We start from the raw sequence: 22,610 nt of genomic DNA, 5'->3' as shown, positions 1-22,610 counted from the left end.
GCACAGCGAAAACGTCTCCCACAGGGTCGCAAAGGGGAGAAATCAAATAAAGAAAGAAGAAAAAAAGCACCAAAACAACAACAGGACTGCTTTGGTGAATAGATACAGTGATGAGGAAGAGGAGGCTGTGAGGAAGATAAGGTCTGGGTGGGGATTACACTGAGGATGGGCGCTGCTGATTTCCACAAAGCAGATGGATGTCGGTGTTCGGTGCCACATCAGCTCACAAATGGGACGCGGCCGGGGTTCGTGTTCACTGATAACACACGGCGAGGTGATGAAGAGCGACAGAGGAAGAATGGGGCTCTGGCTTTGTTTATCGGCTTTGGTCCCTGGGGTGGTTTTATCTGTTGTCTCTCAGTAGCCGAAGCCATTTTGGCCCTAACCTCCGCCGCCCCCTGGCACAGTCGTTATCGAGCGCGGTGGAACCTTCGACGCAGTCTCTCCACCGACAACTCTGCTCCCGGGCCCTCGCCGGCCAAGGCGACGCTCGGCCCCTGGAGTCCTGCAATTTTGTGTCGGTGCCAAGCCCGGCGCAGAAGGAGTGTAGGAGCCGGCGAGGGGCCCCAGAGTCCCGGCCACATCCAGACAAGCAGATGGGCTCAAAAGGGGCCGGCGTGTGTGTGTGTGAGGACACAAAGGCGTTTAAATCGAGAGAAGACGTCCTGGCAGTCACACCTCAATGATGTTGACAGATGGCATCCGGTTGTTGTTGTTGTTATTCTTGGGGAACTGGAAGAGATGAGAGAGATGACAGGTATGAGGAAGAGGAGGAGAAAGCTGGTGTTCCTCAGCCAGCGTGAGGATGCTTCAGACTCTGGATGGTTTATTGATGAAGCCTTTCTAGGTTTTATGGCTCTGAGCAAACCAACATGCTGCGGTGCTCAGAGACGATTCCTAACCATCATCTGGACAGATTTGATGTTAGATGTTGTTTTTTGCAGTCATGAATAAAATGGTGTCTGGTTTCAGCTGCATGACGTCGTTCAGATGAAACGTTGGGGCAAATTTACTGAGGAACTGAAACAGGATTTAGACTCAAATGACTCAAATATCAGACATGTGTCATAGTGTTTGGCTGACTGATGTATTTTCTGTATTGTCAGGTTTTTCTATGAGCTATATAACCTTTATATATTCTTATATATATATATACTATATATATATATGTATATATATATAGGATAAGATAAGCAGGTTTAAAGTGTGCAGCCTTAATGAGGACAGTTTGATCATGCAGAGAGAGAGAGAGAGAGAGAGAGAGAGAGAGAGAGAGGCAGAGAGACATCAGATAACACAGGTCCTTAGTGCAATATAGCATGAAATTAAAAATATATTTTTAACTCCCCCTCAGTCATTAACATCCCAGCGGTTCCTTTATGAGAAAGCAGCAATCATGAGCTTATTACACAAAGAGCTTTAATTGATTTACAGCTTCTCAGAATGACCTAAATTGATCTTTATTAATTCCAGGGAGTCTTTCTTTGTTGATCTGTCTGTTGCCTCTCTCACATGAGTGGTTGTGTGTTTGAAGCGTGCAGCAGCTGATCCTCATTAGCCTCACCTGAGCTGCAGCTCAGCTACTTTACATCATGTGTGTTGTGCAAAATGGAAAGAACGCAGCAAAATCTCTGTCCCCCGCTGGGTTTAGTAAACGTGCCCCTGTGAGTGTGTATGAGGTGTCAGTGGAAAGAGTCTAGAAGTGGCCGGGACCATTCACCTGCCCGGCGCCGCTGGGGGGGGGAGGCACCCGGGGGGGGGGAGGAGGGTGGGTTATACCTTACTGCGCAACAGCCCCCCTGTCGGGTGTTCAGGAGTGCTGCACTCTGAGGAGTTTTTGGCTTTGTCCTTGTTGTTGTTGGGCTCGTTGTCTTTGATGATGTCATACTGGCGGCAGAACAGCGCGATCACACCTGGAGGAGAGACGGGACGGGACCGTATTTCAGATCAACGCAAGCATGCAAACAACAGCGGACTCTAAACACGAGAGGTCACGGTCAGGTTTCAGTCCTCACCTGCCCACATAATGAGCACCACCACAATGATGATGAGCTCCCCCGCCCTCAGCTGGGTGGTCTGACCCACTTCCTCCATCGTCACCTCGTCTGGGAAAGACACAAACACATTGTTAGGGCGAGGGAGTCAACCATCATGGAGAGGGAGCTACATGAAGAGCAGGTGTAGAGCTGAAGATTCACTGGAACCAGGGAGATGAAGGAGGAAGATACTCCTTCATGAGTCCGGTGTTTACTGCGCTCGCTGACCTCCTGCCTTTACTTCACTCCATTCTGAAGGGAAACACTGTGAATACGCTGCAGTGAATAAACTGAGCAGATTTCTTCTTTCAGCTCTTCCAGCTGGTCTGTGATGCACAGTGTCAGCAGGTCGGCCATCTTGTTACTCCACCTGCCATTCCCTCTGTGTCACTTGTTCACTCAGTCTAACAGTCAAATCTCAGCCTTTACTTCTCCAGCAGACGTGAGGAACCAGCGACCAGCGTTCAGAGCGGACTGTTGACTGTTTGCTGTTCCTTCTGCCTGTCGCTTTTCACAGAATGTTTTGCTATCAAACGAAGCAACAATTCCACGCAGCTCGTTCTTGTGTGAAGCAGAAGTCAATGACTGCGGCTGTGGAAAGTTCATGGCGGGGTGGCGAGCGCTCCTCTCCTTTCATTACACGCAGTGGGTGACATTTGGAGGACCCAGCGTGGCAGGAACCACACGCTCCAGCAGCTTTCAGCAACAAGCAATTCTGCTGGATCGATTGGCCTCTGTTGGCCAGTATTAACTAATCAAAGCACAGCAGCCCGGGGCGCCTGACACTGTGACCGGCCTCACCAGGGCCAAGCGCTCGTCTGGAACGCCTATGATGTACACGGGCCACTCCAGGCTCAGCTGCTATGAATTACAAAACCCTCCAATTTAACAATTCAGCAGCAGACGGAAAAGTCAATGAGATGAAGAAGAAGAAGACGCCTTGTTTTGCTGTTTTGTTGCTTTCAAAAACTGATGTTTACATTATTTATGAAGAAGCCAAAGCGCTAAAGAAACTGATCTGTGACTGTCATTTGCTGACAGATTTTGATGAAGCTCAGTGGGAGGAGGAAGTGTGGCTCAGGGTGGAGGAACGCAGGGTTGATCTGGATCCTGCAGCAGATCCCAGAATCTTAAAGATGATTTCTTAAACTTGCAAGTCTGGGTGTCGAATCCAATATTTGTCCTCAGTTTCTTCAGAGGATCAAACATCTCAAGCCTGTGACGTCCACGCCGGCTCGCTCAGTCTGGGATTGTCCCTTTCGTGTTTCTACTTCAATGGTCAAACCATTCCATACATTCAACTTATTCCTTCTTCATCCTCAGGGGAGTTTGCAGAGCTGCAGATGCCGTTTGGTTCTGCTGGCCTGAGTCTCCATGTGGCAGCAGAAGAAGAAGTCCACGTTCTGTGTCTTTGAGGGTTTTCCTGCTGGTTTGTCAGATATGAGGAGGGATGAGAGGTGAACATCTGGCCTGATGTGTTTTCATCCCTGTTGGTAAATGTATGAACCAGGTTGAGCTCCATCCAGAGAAGAACCTTTAAAGTTTAGTGTTTCCAAACCGGATCCTACAGTTTGACAAATTTAGACTAGAAAATAAATTGTACAGAGATAATACAGAGACAGAGACAGATTCTACAGATTTTATAATCAGGAGCTGAAGTCTTCATGTTGTCCTGACAGATGAATCAGAATTCCGGATGATGAAATGTAAGGATGAGTTTTCCTTTTGCTGATTTACAAAATGTTTTGATTTCACAAACATCTGTTCATGTGTCGGGGGACTGTGGACGATGTGTGAGTTAATGAGCAGACACACTCCAGCGGGCGGCACAAATGAGACAGAAACACGTTTGATGTTGTTGAGCAGAGAAACAAATGAGGAAACACAGATGTTTGAGAAGAACGCGGAGGAGACAACTCACAGTGAGGCTCGCTCGCTCGCCCTCTCTGTCTCTCTCTCTATCTCCCCTCTCACATTCTCTCTCTCCCTCACCCCCTCACTCTTGCCATCTCTCACACCCCCCCTCTCTCCCCTCACCATCTCTTCCTCTCTTTTTCCCCCCTCAGGCTGTTAAGGCGTCTCAGTGTTTCCTCTGCGAGCTCGTTAGGAGAGAGCAGTCCCTCTCTCTCTGCGGCGGCGCAGGTGACTCGTTAATTTGAAGGTGTTTCGCCTCCTGTTGTCGCTTTCAGTCCAAGATCATTCACCTAAAAGTGAACAACCTTTCTCCATAAAAACACATTTGTCTCCCACTTTATTTGTGTGTATTTACAGGAGGTGACACAGTGGTGTGTTTGTGTGAGTAGGAGTCATGATTCTGTTTTTTCAGATTTATCAAGTAAACAATGTACTGTAGAAAGAGAAAGAGAGAGAGAGAGAGAGAGAGAGAGAGAGAGAGAGAGAGAGAGAGATAAATACTGTTCATAACTGTTTTAAACTCTGCAGAAGTGTATGAATAATAGGATTTGAACAGAAGCTGTGCAGCTCTGTTGGTAGTGAGCCATTGTTTGGATTAAAGGATTCAAGGTTTGAATCTCGGCTCCGGCTTTGTTCCTTTGTGTTCCGGTCAAATGTTTTGCAAAAAATGGCTGCTGCACAGAAAGAGAGAGAGAGAGAGAGAGACACTTGAACAGTGAAACACATGAACACAACAGACAGGATCGCTTGTTTATTGCTTGTCGGTTCAGTTATTGATTTGCTTGAGTCTCTTCCTCTGCCGGGCTCAGAGCTGCAGCCATGATTGCTTTTTCTATTTACATGTCACCACCGTAACTGCAGCTTAGACGTGTTTATGTGTCTCAAGGAGTGCTGGAATATGACAGAGAGAGAGAGAGAGGGGGGGAGAGAGAGAGAGAGAGAGAGAGAGAGAGAGAGAGAGAGAGAGAGAGAGAGAGAGAGAGAGAGAGAGAGAGAGAGAGAGAGAGAGAGAGAGAGAGAGAGAGAGAGAGTGAGAGAGAGAGAGAGAGTGTGTGAATATCTATTGATTCCCCTCCAGCCCCTGATAAACGCCTCTGCTGGTCTGGGCGTCAGTGTGTGGGGGCACCAGGTGCATGCAGGGTAACGCCCATGGAGGCTCGTCGATACACAGTGAAGTATAACCCCCCCGTCAGCCATTTTACTCCTGGCATGCGGGTGTGTGTGTGTGTGTATGTGTGTGTGTGGGGTGTGTGGAGCTTTTGGGAGCTCTGTTGTGAAATTTCATTTCACGCTTTGTGTGTTTATTGATTTATATCGGTCGTTAGGCAAAACCAGTCAAAAGGCCGCGAGAGAAGAAATTTGCAGCTTTTCTCTTTTTGTGTGGATGTGTTGGATGACTCAGCGTGCGTGTGTGTGTGTGTGTACCTTTGCCCTTAGAGGCCTGCGTCTCGGCCTCCTTGGGCGTTCGGAAGCGCAGCGGTTCGCTCAGCGGACTCGTCCCAGACATGCTGATGGACTGGACATGCACGATGTAGTCGGTCTCCTCCTCCAAGTCCCATAATGCACAGGAGCGCGTGGTGGTGTTGACTTCCTGGATGAACCGCAGCATGCGCACATCTTTCTTCTGCGGCAGGTCAGAGGTCACAGAACATCAACCAAATCAAACATCAAGTTATTTGACTTGAGTTATGTGACTCAATGTGTTAAAATTTCAAATGTCTCAAAGCTGCTGCACTATTTTAACACACACACACACACACACACACACACACACACACACACACACAGCACCACCAGTGTCACTGTGAACAACTGAACTACACACTGCCCATGCAACTGTTCTGCTCAATCATGTCACACCGAGCTGTGTGTGTGTGTGTGTGTGTGTGTAAAATCATGAGGCAGCATCTTGTCTAGTGTAAAATGCGATTACTGTGTGTGTGTGTGTGTGTGTGTGTGTGTGTGTGTGTGTATGACAGCATTCAATAATATCACTTTTCCTCTCTCTCCACAGAGCTGTCAGACTCTACTGCTGTCAGAGAGCCGAAGACTGACAGCGCCGCTCTGGGCACGGGACGGTCCGGCCATAATCCCCATAATGCACTCTGACTCACAGCAAAGATCAACGCAGTGAAGCGGAGCGAACATGACAGAGAACAAACACTGATGAACTATACATTCAGTTCATTGCTTCTAAATGCATGTTTGGTTTGTACATTTCTGTGTGTGTGTGTGTGTGTGTGTATGTGTGTGCGTGTGTGTGTGTGTGTGATGACCACCTGCTGTGTGATGGCAAAGCCGATGACGGGGTCTCCCTCTGGGATGTCCCATGTCACCACAGCAGAGTTTGCTTTCACCGCTCTGATGGTCACATTGACAGGAGGCGACAAGCTATCTGCAAACACACACACACACACACAGAGGGAGAGAGAGAGAAAGAGAGAGAGAGACACACACACACACACACAGGGAGAGAGAGGGGAAACTGTAACACTGCCCAGGGCTCAGCAGACACAATCACACTGCGATGTGACATGATTGGCTGAATTAAGGTTTGATCAAAGTGAGATCTGAATGTGGAGCAGGGGTCAGAGGTCACACAGTAACAAGTACCCAACCAGTAAACACATGTCATGTAAAATAAGCAATCCTTCTACACACACACACGCTCACAACCACAGAATGCACTAATGAGTCTCTTTTTGGCCACTAGGGGGCAAACATGTGTGCATGTTTTCAGCATGGCATTATGCTCTGTTCTCTGAGTGTACCTTTGGTTTAATTACGGTCACAGGCTACATGGTTTTTGAATAATGAGATGGTTTCAGTGTGTAATTAAGTGTGTGTGTGTTTGTGTGTGTGTTTGTGTGTTTGGTGCCCTCATGTCTTGTTGAGGGTGAATTCGTTAATAATTATAGATTTTGGAATCTGTACCAACAGCTGTAATTACATGAAAGACACACACACACACACACACACACACACACACACACACACACACACACACACACACAAACACAAACACACACACACACATTAAATGCTAGAATTTTACACTTGGTGAAACTAAAAAGGAACATTAAAGTGTCATGGAAATGTTTTCATTAACACCTAACAAATTCAAATACAACCACACACACACACACACACACACACACACACAATAATACACACATTTCCAAGCATAAGACGCTCTGAGCGCTGAAGATGTGACATGATGAGACATAAATATAAAAAGAGTTTATAGTTAATGTTAATGTGCATAAGGAAAGATGTGTTGAGGTGAACTAGGTGAACATCAACACAGAACACACACACACACACACACACACACACACACACACACACACACGCACACACACAGTAAGCAGGTGCACAGAGAGAGAGAGAGAGAAAGAGGGGGCTGATGGCACTAAAAGAGTCACAAATCAAACTCATTATCTCTGCTAATCATCTCTCTCTCTCTATCCCCCCCCCCCCCCCCTCTCTCTCTCTGTCACCCCCCCCTCTCTCTCGCTTGTGACACTTAACGTTTGGCCCTCAGGCCCTTTGGGGAGAAACGTTTTCTCTGACACAGACCATTGCTTTGTTCACACACACACACACACACACACACACACACACACACACACACACACACACACTCTTTTCAGAACCCTGTGAGAAAACAAAGATATTAAAAGAAGCGAGATGCGAGAGCGAGAGGTGTCATAGCTCGACTTCGCCGGACTCGTTTCATGTTTCAGACGTTATAAAAGCATCAGCGCTCTGATCGAGTCGCCCTCGTTCTTTTTTACTTAGAGCGTTTGAGAAGTGTCTGATCTATACAGCTGCACCTCAAACCCTTTACACCCTCATCAGCTGCTTTGAGTCTAACACACATTGATCCTGCTCAGCTGCTCTTTGTTTGATACGAGATAATAACTCTTCCTGTCACTCAGGTTTGTAGTTGTAACCTCATACTTCCTTATGTCAGCTGAAGTTAGCTGGGGCCGTTCTGTGGGAGTTTTAGCTTTTTTAGGGGTCGTTGCTTAATCAGGTCGCAACCTCGCAGGGACAGCTGGATTAAATAAAAGCATGAATAAAAAAGGAGACACATTCAGGAGTAATTGCGGGACAAAAAGGACAAAGGACAAAGTTAAGTTCAAAGAAGGACTTCTTTCGCCTTAGCTTTCTGAAAAACGTCTAGTCATCTCTTTACCCGTCCTCACGTCCCTCTGTTTCCAGTCAAACGCCCCATCTCTCTCTCTCTCTCTCTCTCTCTCTCTCTCTCTCTCTCTCTCTCTCTCTCTCTCTCCTGGGGGACAAAGGGACAAGACATTTGGCCTCAGACACCAACGTGACGACGGAGTCGACTCTAATGAAACGGCCTGCAGATGTCTTCATAAACTCACATCGCAGTGTCACACTGTCCGCCTCACACTGTGAGACAGGGTGACTTTGAGCCATGACGGATGTCCCTGGTGTGTGTGTGTGTGTGTGTGTGTGAAGATCAGAGTGTCAGCTCGTTGTCTGCCCCATGTGGAGGGTGACAGCTCCATCTTTCATTACAGACTTAGTGCATCTGCATGTGTGTTTATGAAGAGAGAGGCAAGTTTAAGTTTCACTACAAACAAACACACACACACACACACACACACACACACACACACACACACACACACTGAACAGTAAATCTTGGCCCATAAACTTTAGCATTATTAAATGAATTTTTATCTCTCTTTTCATTTGCATCATCATCAGACAGGATCACCTTCTTCACCTCCTCCTGACCCTCCTCTTCCTCTTCATCTCCTCTCTTGTCTTTCTGTCTGTCTGTCTCTGCGCTGAGCTACAATAGCACCCGCTAGCTAGCTTTGCGATGCTAGCCACCAAGCAGAATAGGACAGTTTCACCAGATAAATATTCCAAAAAATAAATCCAGCAGATACTCCAAGCTGCTGAGGTCAGGGGCTTTGGTGTTTTCATTGTTTCTGTGTGTAAACAGTGTAGCGTAGTCTTTAGTCTTGAGTGAGTCTGTTCATTCATTCAGGGCCTCAGGCTTTTTGCTGGACTGGATGCTGAGAGTTTGTGGTGTTTCAGTGTGTGGATAATGTGTGAGTCTGTGTGATCCCTCATACATGACTGTTTGCTTGTCAAATGCAAATTTCATGCGTCCATTTTGCCTTGTAGCTTAGCTTGAAAAGGCTGTGCTCTCTGTCTTGTGGGCAGCGTTTCCCTCCTTTCTTCTCTTCTGCTTTCATGACTCAAACTTTGGCTAAACCGCCCAGCAACTGGCCTCAGACGTGTGAAGTCTGGCTTCAGCCTATTTGGCCTCAGCTCAGGGCTGCACAGCCAGCTTAGCGTTCTCTACCACAGCGGCCAGATGATGAAAGCTCACCGGGAGGCTCTGACTTCCATCTCTCACCATGGGGGAGGTATTAGCGACTCGTGCCACCTTATTACAGCTTGTGTCTCACATGCATCTTATCTCTCAAAGTCGCGGCCCCTGAGCTGCTCCGCTCACTGTGACGCTAACGAGGAGTCTTTGAACGCACCCCAAACTGACTGTTAGCTGAATACTGAACTATTAGCAGATATTTAAGAGGCAAACACAGGCGCCTGCTGCTCCTCCATGTGAGTCACCGCGTTGCTACTAACTTATGTTCCAATCACTTTACAGCTAACGCTAAGTAAACAGCGGCTTTGTATGGATGGCGTAATAACCAGCAGATGGGAGTCACAGCGAAGCGGCGTGCATTTAAAGGAGCCATAACGGCGAGAGAGCAGGAGTCCAGGGGCATAGGGGAGGACGGTGATTAGAATTTAGAACGTGTTGATTAACGCCAAGATGTGTAGCGCCAAAGCTAACGGAGGCACCGGGGGAATTACAAGCGGTGCCACTTGTTTTCTCACTTGCATGATAGCAAACGTGTGAGAGAGCAGTTGTGTGTGTGTTTGTGTGTGTGAGAGAGCGAGTATGTGTGTGTGGGAGGGTGAGTGTGTGAGTGTGAGGGGTTAGCGTAGCGTAGGCACAGCTGGCAGAGACGCTCGCTCCCCTCATTCATAGTTAATGTGCCATGATCGAGCCGTAAGGGATTTGTGCTGATCTGTACTTTGCCCTTGCATGTGAGCTAGGACACACACACACACAGACACACAGACACACACACACACACACACACACACACACACACACACACACACACACACACACACACACACACTCTTAATTAGAACAGAAAGCATAACTGAAATGTTTCAAATGCTTCGAAACTAACTGAATAAAATCAGATAGAATTTCACCTCAGCTCAAACGACTTCCTGTTTTCTTTTCTTTTCTTTTTCACCTGTCACCTCTTCAGTGAGTGCTTTGGCCCGTGTGTGTGTGTGTGTGTGTATGTAGAGGACGACGGAACAATGTTTATAACTTTAACACTCAATAATATACAAAACTAAATATAACAAAGAAAACACTGAAAACTGAAATTGGAACATAATGTTAAAATAGAAACTAATCAAAAGATATGGAACTAATGAAATGGACCTTGGCACACACACTCACACACACTCACACACACACAGAAGATATGAGACGAGGCTGAATCGAGGCTGAATCGCGTCACATAAAGCAGCCGGTGAATAATTTAAGTTCTGTTCTATCTAAAGCGCAATAATGCAAAGGAGTCACATGGTCTGGTTCTCTAATGGATACAGGCGATGTCATCACAAGGAGAGAAGCGGAGAACAGGACGTTTCTTTTAGCGTTGCTCCTCCTGCTGCTCCCTTCCCACTATTTTTCACGCGACTGGCGGAAGAAATTTAAAAAAAAACTTGAGCCAAATCTTCTTTCTGCTTCTTTGTCCCGCCGCTTATTTCACACGCCAGCTCTCTGAGCCTCCACCCGGTCCCTTCACTCCTGCTTTCAGCTCTATTCTCCGTCTGTCATGGCACGCGGGACCCTCGCTTTGTTCTTCACTCTTTCCTTTTTATCTCTCACTGTATATTTCCACGTGGGAGAAAAGTGGCCCTAACCTGACACTTCAGTGGGAATCAGGCCGCAGAACGGAGACGGCAGGGAAAAGGAGGAAAGGTGCAGGGAGGAAAGGGAGGAAAGGTGCAGAAAGGAAAGGGGACTGACTCAGGCTTGTACGCTGTATCGATTAGCTTCAAGCAGGGATGGAGGTTGATGAGGAGTTCACAAGATGAAGGCTCAGTTTGAGGCTGGAGGATGGATGTCAAGGCGCTCTCACAAAACGAATCAGAATAATGTTAACGAGTCAATAAGCACTGAGTCTGAGCAGGTTTGTTGGGTCCGAAATATAAATGATTGCTACGAATAGAAAACATACAACAACAATAAAATCAACAAATGATTAAGGGGATTTCCAGGTCCCAGGAAGTAAAGACCCATAACCCAAACTGTGTAGCGCTGAGGGGTTGTCACTTTCCAAAAAAAACGTCTCTCCCCACAAGTGTGAAAGCCGGCGCCCCGTGGCAGAGGCGAATGTTCAGCCCTTAGTGAGCTGGAAACGTCTGTAACTTCAGCATTAAAGATCGGATTGACACATAAACTGACACCCAATTGTGTGATTTTGTGGCCTCAGTTCGGTTTAATGCTGACCAATGTTGAACAAGAACTATGCACGTTCAGCAGCCTGATTTGCAAATAAAGTGAATAAAGTTTTATTTCCTCCACTACAGTTGAGCAGCTTTGCATATCTGAACTTCCTCTGCTTGGCATCATGTTGCCACACCTGTTCTGCACTCTGAGGTTTATGAATACACAGATGTTGGTCCAGATGCTGTGCAGGCCTGACAGGAAGCTGCAGTAAGTGCTGCTCCTGATGCATTTAAGATCCCACTAAGAAGACAAACCGCAGTGGAGACATTCCACAACAAAGTTTTGAATTAAAGTCTCGATCAAAGCCTCTTATTAGTTCTTTACTGATTTGTGGTTCAGATGAGCTGCACATCTTCTGGCTATAAACTGCTCGTGTGTGTGGGTGGGAGTCTGCACGTGTGTGTGTTCTACAGGCACAGAATGTATTTATCTGCATGCGTGCCTGTGTGTGAGCGGCCTCTCTTCTTCCTCTGCGGCCCGTTGTGTTTACACAGCAGCCCACCATCTCGGCCCACTAGTAATCACACCTGAGGGCCTTTTTCGTCCCTTTGCAGAGAAATGAGTTATTTACTCATAGGAAATGAATTTCACAACCCCGCTGGCCCGCGAGAGCCGGCATCCAACATCTCTCTCTCTCACTCTCTCTCATTCTATCAGATGGACACCCCCCCCCCCCCCCCCCCCCCACACACACACACCTACACACGCTCACAAATTCTCTAATTAAATGTCAAAAAGGCAGGGTATGAAAATCAATGCGGCATTGTGTGCAGAGAGAATGCAAGCCAGCTAATTCGAAAAGGCAAAGGAGCGTTGTGAGGCTGATTATTCGACAAGCCCACTGCTAATGCAATCTACTCTCAAATCATGAATCCCCCCCCCACACGCACACACTCCCCCGGGCACGGAAAGAGCGGTAAAAGCTACGGGATGAGGCCGACAACACACAGGAGCTCACAGCTGTGAATATGATATTAACGCCCAATAATACACTTTCTCTTTGTCTGCCTTTCAATTCACACTCTCCCTCTCTCTCTCTATATGTATGTGTGTGTGTCCGTGGACTTTTGCCATTGACTTGGCGTCCGCACACAGCTGATAAAGTAACGCATACAGGCATACAGCGGCGTCCTGAGAGGATGTGATGTTGACAGGTAGAAAGAGAATGTTACGCATCTTTGACTCTTTCACTTTCTTCCCCTCGGGCTCTCTCTCTCTCTCCCTCTCTCCTCACCACACACACATTGTTACACATGTTCTCATTCTTCTCTCTTCCTCTCTCCTCTTGCATCTGTGACGTTCACCTAAGAGAGGCGCATGTGTGACTACCAGCCCCTAACTGGGGACTGACGGTCCCCAAACACACACTCCTCCCTATTCCCATTAGGCTAAGCACAGAGCTCAGTCACGAGGGAGCGATACACACACACACACACACACACACACACTGGCACAAAAACACACGCATTATGTTGACAGCAGAATGCATTCCTCTCTTCAAAGCTGCGTTTCTCTTCCATATCTGCCGTGTCAGCTGCTTCTTTTGGAAAGGGGAGACAACCAGACACAGTAGGTACACAAGCGTGTGTCTGTGTGTGTTGGCGGTGCTACAGGTAAATCTCCTCGGGCCCACCTGTGCTGTATTCCCTGCTGCAGCCTGCTCCAATGTAAAACACACCATCTGGGCCAGCATAAAAATAGTGTTTCTACGCTCTGCTGGGCAGCTGAGGAGGACCAGAGGAGAGGATGTGGACGAGAGGAGGGAAGCAGGACTTGTTGAAAGGAAGCAGAACACACACACACACACACACACACACACACACACACACACACACACACACACACACACACACACACACACACACACACACACACACACACACACACACACACACACACACACACAAACCGCCCAGTCTCTGGTGCGTAATGTCCTTCTTCATCTCCACTCTGTTGCACTGATTGCTGCCCCCCTGCTGGGCTCCGTTCAGGTGTGATCCTGAGCTCAGACCTGCAGCAGATCACAGAGCCTCTGCTGTCCGTCTGCTGCCATCGCCCTCTTCCCCTCCCACAGGCTGAGTGTCCACATTGATTCTGCCAGTCTGTCCTCTGCTGCCTGTCTCTCCTCCTCTTCGTCAAGAAGTGCCCAGCTGACATCGCTGAACACATCACATTAATGCAACAGCGGCGTCTGTGTGGACTAAACTGTGGTAGATTCAGGCTCAGCTCACGTACTCACAGCCCAGCATACACATGTTTATATACCGCTCAAAACTGAATGTAAACCACGGTGTTGTGTCTCAGATAAGATTGGATTTGGCCGTTTCCTTCCTCCACGTTCCTAAACTCCTCTGAGGAATTCTCTTCTGCGTAGATGGATGACTGCCACCCACGAGCCCAAATGTCCTTATTGGACACCATGAGTGCCGGATGGCTTCATATTTCTCCTGAGGACTGCCAAGGTTGGATTAGACGAAGACACACTTCACCACGTGTCTCACCAGAGGAGACATCACCACACAGCTCAAACTAAGAAGAGTATGTGTGTGTGTGCATATAATAATGTTCATGTGGGACACTATACTAAAGTACAGCCTACTGAGTGAAAATGTCTTATTCTTAGCACACTCACACACACACTCACACACACAGACACACACACACAGACACACACACACACACACACACACACACACAGACACACAGACACACACACACACAGACACACACACACACACACACTTCCTTTAACTATAAGGGCTCCTGTTAAGAACACACAAGGCTGAAGGAGACGTTAGCCACGACACCACATGGTTCCTTTACATCTGAGCCATCCTGACTACGAGGATGAAGAGAACATAGAAACTATACACAGGGGGTTTGAACCCAGGACCTTCATGCTGTGAGGCAGCAATGCAACCATGCGAGAAGAAGAGAAGACAGACCGACATATAATAACAGCTACATGACAGCTGTCAGGAGAAAGTGTTTTGGGAGATCTGAACCCCCTGGATCAGAATTGGCACCAAGTGTGGCAGAAAAATTGGTTCAATATTCAGCAAACCAGCCATCCAGCAACCAACAAGCAGGCAAACCAGCACACCAGCCCCTTGATGCAAACAGAACCATGATCTCCTTACCGCCTGCATTCTGCTCCTCGTTCCTCCCTTGTGTTTTGTAACACACAGCTCACATTATGCGCTTTGCTGATTTAAAGACAGAACAAGAAAAAGAAACGGATGCATTTCTGTGAAGCTGCTTCTGTGTTTGTAACCTCAAACCTTTTCATGCTTCACTTCCCTGTAGCAGCTGCCTGGCAGTGCGGCGGGAATGCAAACACTGGGAGATAAAGACGTCTCCTGAATGAAGGCACCAGGCAAAAGTCCTATATCATTACACGCAGCAGCAACATATTATGCTATTAAAAAAACATGGAGCTCTGAAATATGTTGCAGCATTTTAATGGTCAAACTGAAAACGTCTCCACATGATATAATAGTCTGCATCATCATATTAAAGAGAATCTGTGAAAAGCAGCTTATAATAACAAAACTGTACGCTCGACTGCATTCAGTAGGTGATAGAATAGAGCACACAGTGGAATAGAAGGGGGCTAATGAACAGATAATCACACACACACACACACACACACATTATGATGCAAAAAGAGCCTGTTCAGTGTAACAGTGATGATTCCGTCCTCCAATCAGGACTCTGCTCCAGATCCCAGCCGGTCATAGAGGGAAAAGACATCTGAATGAAATCGGGGCAGAGATGTTGCGTCGTTTATTGTTCTGCTGTTTCTGATGCGCGCAGAGTGAAGCCGATGATGTCATTGAATCTGCACTGGGCCGTGTCTACTTCACGTGTGTGTGTGAGTCCTGCGCTCAGTCTGCTGATGCCCCAGACAGAGACGGCATCAAGCGGAGGACCACCGCCTGCATTCTGTCATCATCACCCGTTTGCTGCACCTGATGAATCATCATCAGCTGATATATTGATTAAAGCAACATGGCGTCTTGATCTATGGACACATTCTTTACTGAGCCATCTGTCAGAGAATAGACCTGGGTCATTTTTCACGTCAGGTTTTTCTACACACACACTGAGGGAAGTTTTCTGGTGGGATGTCTGCTGCAGCATAATTACAAATGCAAAGCTGCTTCTTGTTTGATGGGAGCTGAGAGGATTTTTATAGATTGAATAAACTTTTATAAACTGAGTCTCACAGCTGAGGCCCAGAACTCCACTCTGCACAGGGAAGAGGTTACTGCAATGGACACACAGTCTTCTGAGTTCATAAGTGTATGCAGACGACTGAATATATGTAGATGTCTGTTTACAACATAACAACTCCCCCCCCTCCCCCTCTCTAGTTTATTCCGTTATCTGAGGTCATTTGTCACACAGATAGACTCGCCTGTAGCCTTTCCATCGATTGCATCGCCGACTAATTTGTTGATTGATGAATTGATGCGACTTTTCTCTTTAAAAGGCAGAAACATTAGGGGGTTGGTGTGTGTGTGTGTGTGTGTGTGTGTGGGGGGGGGGGGGGGGGGGGGTTGATTGGCTGTGAGAGGATTTATGGGCTCATTAAGATAAATGTGTTGGAAGTGCGATTTACATTTTAAATGGAAGCGTTACCTTTCCTCCCCGGGACCGCTGCCTCTTTATGAGTCACTATAAACAGGACACACAGTAAAGACATCAGTGGAGTGTAAGTTTATGGTGGCATGGCGCGCGCCCACACACTCCTGCCAGGCCAACTCTGTGCCTGGATATCGATCTGGCCTGATTTACCGAACGCAAAGACGTGAAATAGAACACCGACGCCTCTGATCTGGTGAAAATTCAACTCCCAAACCAAAATGTGACCTTTGGCCGCATCCCATTTCTTTATATCCTGATCTGACACATGTAGGCACTGGGCCATAGAAAAGCTTTCATGGAATGCCCAGTTATTTATAACATAGAGGATGCTAGACTGATAGACTCCTGTATGTAGGAAGACAAACACTACTGCACACTGAATGCTTTATTAATAGCCTGTATTAATCGGCTCCACTGCTTTGTCAGTGGCGTTGGCTCATGTAATGAAAATGTAGTCAGGAGCTCCAGATTTCATTGCACTCATGCCAATTCCTGCCTAATGAAACGGCGTGTGTGCGCTTACACGTGCTCCTGTGTGATGGAGCCTTTGTCTCTGCATGTAATTGTACAAATTTATGAGAGCGACAGAAACAAAGAGAGAGTGAGTGAGTAAAATGTGTGTGTGTGTGTGTGTGTGTGTGTGTGTGTGTGTGTGTGTGTTTGCAGTTTACAAGGGCGAGGCACAGCACAGTGATCCATTGTCGGTGGAAAGGTTGAGGAGTGGGTGGAAGCTGAGTGAACCAGAGGTGCATTTCGAAAGCTGGAGTGTGTCAGTGTGAATTGTGGCACTCTATTGGGGAGAGCAGTGGGAGTGCCTGTGTGCGTGTGTGTGTGTGTGTGTGTTTACTCTGCATGTGTGCATAGGTTGGACTCTAAATGCAGTGTTAGATAGATCAGCATACATGTCAGGTGACACAGAGGCACACATGCTCCCTGTCATACATGATCAGCAGTCTGATCACGTATCTGTGGTGGTGACAGAAGGTTAAACGATACCATTGTTATTTGTTGTCTCAACATTGTTTAGACTCCATCCAGACCGTTGGAGCTCAACGGTGCCGGCTGGTGCTTCTTTTTTTTTTTAGCAAACTGGATCTGTTACTGAGGCTCGCAGTCAAAATGGATGAGAGAAAAATGAAGAGGCTGTAAAATGGATAAGAGCAGCTGAGCTGAGGCCACGGCAAATAATGCTAAGAGTGCAATATCATAAATACTGCCATCCAAATACAATCAATTTAGAAGAAGGAAATCATAAATACACAGAGTTTAAAGTGTAAGAAAGATGGGTTTGTGGGGTTTTAGAGCCTTATAACTTTACCAAATAGAGTCCTGTTTGTTTTGACTGGAAGCTTCAGAAGAGAAACGTTTGCCGGGAAACGCAGCAGCAGCTGCTGTCGCAACCCAGGGTGGACCAGGACCAGGACCAGGACCAGGACCAGGACCAGGACCAGGACCAGGACCAGGACCAGGACCAGGACCAGGACCAGAACCAGGACCAGGACCAAGGGTCTGTGATGAGCTTTCAAACAGAAGCTTAACCATTCACTATAAACAGAACAAAATAAAAATGTGATAAAAGGGACTTCCGGGTGGAGGCATCTCAGTAAAGCCTTTAGCAGAGTAGCATTTAGCCAGATGCAGAGCCTCACACACCAACAAAGCCTCACACACCAACAGAGCCTCACACACCAACAGAGCCTCACACACTGAACAGCATCGAAACGACAACATCATCCTAAACCTGAAGCTCTGTTCAAACATGGACATGAGAACATCAAGCTTGAGTATTAAGTATTGTCTGTCTCTGTGTCCGCCTCCTAAATCAGACTGGATGGTCGTCACGGTGACTGTTCCAGATTTATGACTGCAGGCCTTCAGAATAAAGGTGTGTTCTGTCCACTCCAGACTGCCAGGATGAGCTCAGGACACACACTCAGGGCTCCATTGATTCATTTAAATCAAATACTGGACTCTAAATATCTGGGCAGTGATCAGCAGGGAGGGGCAGAGCGTCTAGAGCTACAGGGAGCCTTCATAGAGCAGCTTCTGATGTCCACAGATTGGATATGAACAGAAGGGAGGACAGATTAAAGATGAGCCTCTCTCACTACCGTGTGTGTGCGCGTGCAGCAGTCCATGGTACCTGCCCGAAATGAGATTCAAAGGTCAGCACACACACACACACACACAAACACGATCAAATAGTTTATCTATAGTTTCATCTTCAGTCACACCTCAGTTTACCCAAAAGATCCTCCACTGAGGCGGACCGTGGCTCATCAAGACCTCCGTGTGTGCGTGTGTGTGTAGATGACAGAGAGGAAATGCCTCTGTTCGCCCGTAAACACACATTTCCACACACACAGAACCACAACAGACGATACGCAGCGTCTCACCGCGTATCTATAAGCCCGCACGCAGCTCCACGTAAACCAGACGTAAACGCCAGAGTCTCACACACACACATACACGCCGCTGCAATCCCCCAGCCTGTTGTCTGCACACACACACGCACACACCGCCGTGCAAAAACACACGGAATCGTCTCGTAATCGCAGACGAACCCACTCACCCGCTGCGACCAGAGAGACGCCGAGGGAGGCGAGGATGAGGAGGAAGAATGTCTCCATCTTTCTACCGTCCGGGCGCCGTGCGGTCCCATTTACTCTGAGCGCGGCGCGGGGAGCTGCTGCTCGGCATCGGCGTCACTTCATGCGTATCGTCTCGACTGGTGGCAGGAAGGAGGACGACGACGCGTCTGCCGCCGGTCCCCGGGACGCAGAGTCACAGCCCCGGAGCTCTGAGCAACACCCCCCCGCCTGCGTGCCACACCGGGGGGCGACCAGCGACCTGCGACCGGCAACCAAACAAGCAGCCAGCAAGGCGACCCAGATGACTGACCGCAGCCGGGCTCGGAGGTGATGGAGCTGGAGGAGCTGGTTCTGGTTCTGTTGGTGCTGGAGCTCGTGTGCGGTGCTGAACCCTCCCCGATCTGCTGCTGCTGCTGCTGCTGCTGCTGCTGCTGGAGGAGGCGCTCAGCTCCACTCATGCTGCAGCCACAGCGAACGTGCTGCCTGACTGTGTGTGTGTGTGTGTGTGTGTGTGTGTGTGTGTACATCAGCTTCGCACGAGCCACAGAGCCTGACAGAGCATCAATAGATAATAATGATAATAAAATAAAACAAATAAAATACACAATAATGAAGTTGAAGCTGTATTCCTCCACATGTGCCTCCTCTCCTCTCCTCTCCTCTCCTCTCCTCTCCTCTCCACCTTTAACAGACTCCTTGTTTGTTTATTAACTTTTCCTTTCAGCCTTTTACCCAATTTCCCAATTTATGATCCCTCATCAATCAAAAAACTGCAGGAGTCAGCAGAAATAACAGCATATAGCACACAACACAACACAACACAGGGAAGCTTGTTTATATTATGCAGTGTGTGTGTGTGTGTGTGTGTGTGTGTGTGTGTGTGTGTTTTGTAGATGTAATGTGTCAAAGCTGCATGACTTTGTCCGTTTCTGTCTGCAAAGAGCCTACAGATAGAAATGAGTTCTAATGTACACCGACTTTAAACGATCATAAATATGCTATATGCTATATATCAGATCTATAGATGACACACACACACACACACACACACACACACACAGATCAAAGCTGTAATAATTCCGGTTCTGGTCCAAAGTTGCCGTATGAAAGCTTCCCTCTCATGCTCGACGCTGTGCTCGCTGAGGCACAGTGCTCTGAATTACATCTCCTGCCCACTCAGCCATTAAATATGCATATAGTGGCCCACGCAAACCGCCGCTTGTGTGCACAGATTCCCCCTCATAAATAAAAGTGTCTCCGGTGCCGCTTTGGAGAGCTTTTCTCACTTTAAAACAAACACGTGTCACCGGACGCCACCGCTCCTCTGACCCCCCTTGGAACCCCAACAATGCGGCTCACAGCTGACAGCAAATACAGCGAGTAAAGAAGGAAAGCGGAGTCCACGGTACCTGTTATTGCCCGCTGCGCTCCCGCTCCTCGGTCCCGTCTGTCCCGCTCTGTCCCCCTGGCTTTGTCCCCTTAGAAGTGATCCTGCACCTCGGCGTCCCACCCGCCTGCAGCCCGCAGCCTCTGACGTGCAGAGGAGCACCGAGCGGTGTTGGTGGGGTATTGTTCTGTTTTTGCATGCATGTACTGCCATGCGTGTGTGTGAGTGTGTGAGTGGTGTGTGTGATTTTACAATGATGCATCTGGATCTGTCCTGTATTGTGTTGCATTGAGACTTTATGAACAAATTAAACATGAATTCTCTGTAACCCTGTGAGGAGATTCTGATTTCCCTGTAGATCTGCACTTACAAATGAACTCAGGCTGCTCACACTGCTGAAGTCCCACAGGGGTTCTTGGGTTCTATCCCCCAAAACAGCTTCAGTGAGCAGGAAGGTCAGACTGAAGGGAACATGCTGGTGCTGCTGATCCAGACTAATGAATGAGTGGAGAGGACATGAATGCTGCTGGAACAAAGACAGAGACAAGTGTGCGACTACTGTGCCTCCTCAGGGATATGAAACCAACCCGAAGCTGGCTGGAAATGAATAAAAATAGGATTAATTACGTTTTGCAGACATTTGCACAATAGAATAAATGACTTTAAAAATGTGTGTTTAAAACAAAGGAATGCTGCTTCTGTGTTTTTGCAGAAGAACACCTTGTTTCTTGTGAAATCTGCTTATGTCTGCAGGCTGCATCTCATCTCCTCACAGGGCTGAGGGATCGTAAGGTCGACTAGCTGTACTGCAATGTAGCTGTAGCTGCACTGTAGCTGTACTGTAGCTGCATTGTAGCTGCACTGTAGCTGTACTGTAGCTGCATTGTAGGGGAAAGTCAAATAAATGTGGCTTGATAGGAAGTTACTAATTCAGTTGCGGCGACAATAATCAATAAACGATCTGTCCGAGGGTCCCACATGGTGGATTTTGGGCGAGGTCATGGCTGAAACACAATGGATGCGATCTCCTGACTTGAGTACGACAGAGGAAAGCCCAGCGCTCCGTTATGCGTTTTGATTCCACTCTCGGTCCAGGCGGCAGAAGGCAGTCCACTAAAATGTCAACAATTCCAACTCACCGCGGGGAAAAGTTCTGGACAGTCAGAATGTTAATGGTTTTTAAATTCAGCACTCAGCAAACACATAAAGGCCTCAACCCAAGCGAGTAATTTTCTTGTGGAGATTGGCCTCACACCTCTCAGTCGTCTGCATTAAACGCAGATCGAGCAGAAAATCAGTATTAAATCTAACGTCTTTATGGACATTCCAGCGTATCTATGTTCCTGTGAGTTTAACGGCAATGGAGGGAAACTTTCTTTATTTCATCACCGTGTGTGTGAGTGTGCGTGTGTGTGTGTGTGTGGTGTCGTGCTCGGCCAGGGAAAGGGATTTGTATCGGCCGTGTAATCATTTTTAGAGAGTGGAGCGAGGGGCCTTGAAGTGGAACATTAGTCTAAAGTAATAGAGGCCATACTGAGCCTCTCCTGCTCTTTGATGTGTCCCTTCTGCTGCCACACACTTGGGGAGGCGGCGGCGGTGTGTGTGTGTGCGGCTCGTCGCTGCTGCCACGCTGCATTAATGGCCTGCTCACATCTGACAGGTTAGCCACATGTTGGGAGGCACAAAGAGCAGAGGCAGTGAAGTCAGATGGTGAGAGGACATTTGGTACCTAAGGACTTTGGTCATTCCTTGATCAAACAGGGACCAGGTTCACGCTGTGAACACAAGAAACACCTAGTGTGTGTGACAACCAGCCTCTATGCTGGTGTGCATGGAGTGAGTCACAGTCTGACCAATGATGACCAATGATGACTCAAAGATGAAGTGGCTTTGAAGTGGCTTAAGTGGCTTTAGAGGCTTCTGTTGCAGAGAATCGTGGCCAAGAGCGAAGAAAGGCAAGAAATGCTGATGTTCCTAACCAACTTATACACGAAGAGTAAAAGCCTCTAAGACCAACAAACAAGGAAAAGAACAACAGCAGAATGAAGTCAAGACAGCAGAATATATAAGAAAAGACGCCACAATCTGGCTGGACATGGACGGATAAACACCAAAACTTATGTAAATCATGATGATTCAAGTGATCTAGACTAGTCTGCATGTCCACATTGAAGGATTGGATCTAAACACCGTCATGTTGCAGTTGTTGGGGTCTCACTTCACTCCACTATTCCACAATATGTCTGTGAGTTCTGCAGGTTGGAGGTGCTGAGGCCATTATTAGCTCCAGTGCCTCAGGCCAGGCAGCATAGACACCAGGGGGCTCTAAAAACCTCCACTAGTGCTTAAAATCCACAACCTGCTCTGGCATCTTTAAACACATAAGGGAAAAAGCAAACAGGAAATCTCAGCATGAATATTTTACACAC

At 47.6% G+C, this 22,610-nt stretch overlaps 1 protein-coding gene across 1 annotated transcript; it reads right to left on the bottom strand.

Moving 5' to 3' along the window:
• Positions 1-672: 672 nt before the first annotated feature.
• Positions 673-19,252, bottom strand: fndc5a (fibronectin type III domain containing 5a). Its single transcript, XM_076140273.1, has 6 exons — positions 19,105-19,252; positions 6,230-6,345; positions 5,376-5,574; positions 2,016-2,105; positions 1,780-1,913; positions 673-732 (listed from the first exon to the last, which is right to left on the bottom strand). The coding sequence occupies exons 1-6, from the start codon at positions 19,250-19,252 to the stop codon at positions 673-675; spliced, it is 747 nt and encodes a 248-aa protein (XP_075996388.1).
• Between the last annotated feature and the right edge of the window lie 3,358 nt (positions 19,253-22,610).

The sequence above is a fragment of the Genypterus blacodes genome, unplaced genomic scaffold (genome assembly GCF_046128005.1).
Source record: "Genypterus blacodes isolate CSIRO-AG114 ecotype Tasmania unplaced genomic scaffold, CSIRO-AGI_Gbla_v1 ptg000543l_1, whole genome shotgun sequence".
Lineage (NCBI taxonomy): Eukaryota > Metazoa > Chordata > Actinopteri > Ophidiiformes > Ophidiidae > Genypterus > Genypterus blacodes.
Note: the sequence above shows the minus strand (reverse complement) of the source record. Positions and strands in the feature narration are given on the sequence as shown.

What these genes read in the sequence shown, in the direction of transcription:
- fndc5a (XM_076140273.1), bottom strand. Translation starts at nt 19,252, where the DNA reads ATGAGTGGAGCTGAGCGCCTCCTCCAGCAGCAGCAGCAGCAGCAGCAG. An exon ending in GCTTTGCCATCACACAGCAG is followed by an intron (nt 5,575 to 6,229) that starts GTGGTCATCACA and finishes GACCTGCCGCAG; the next exon opens with AAGAAAGATGTGCGCATGCT. An exon ending in GCAGGCCTCTAAGGGCAAAG is followed by an intron (nt 2,106 to 5,375) that starts GTACACACACAC and finishes TGTCTTTCCCAG; the next exon opens with ACGAGGTGACGATGGAGGAA.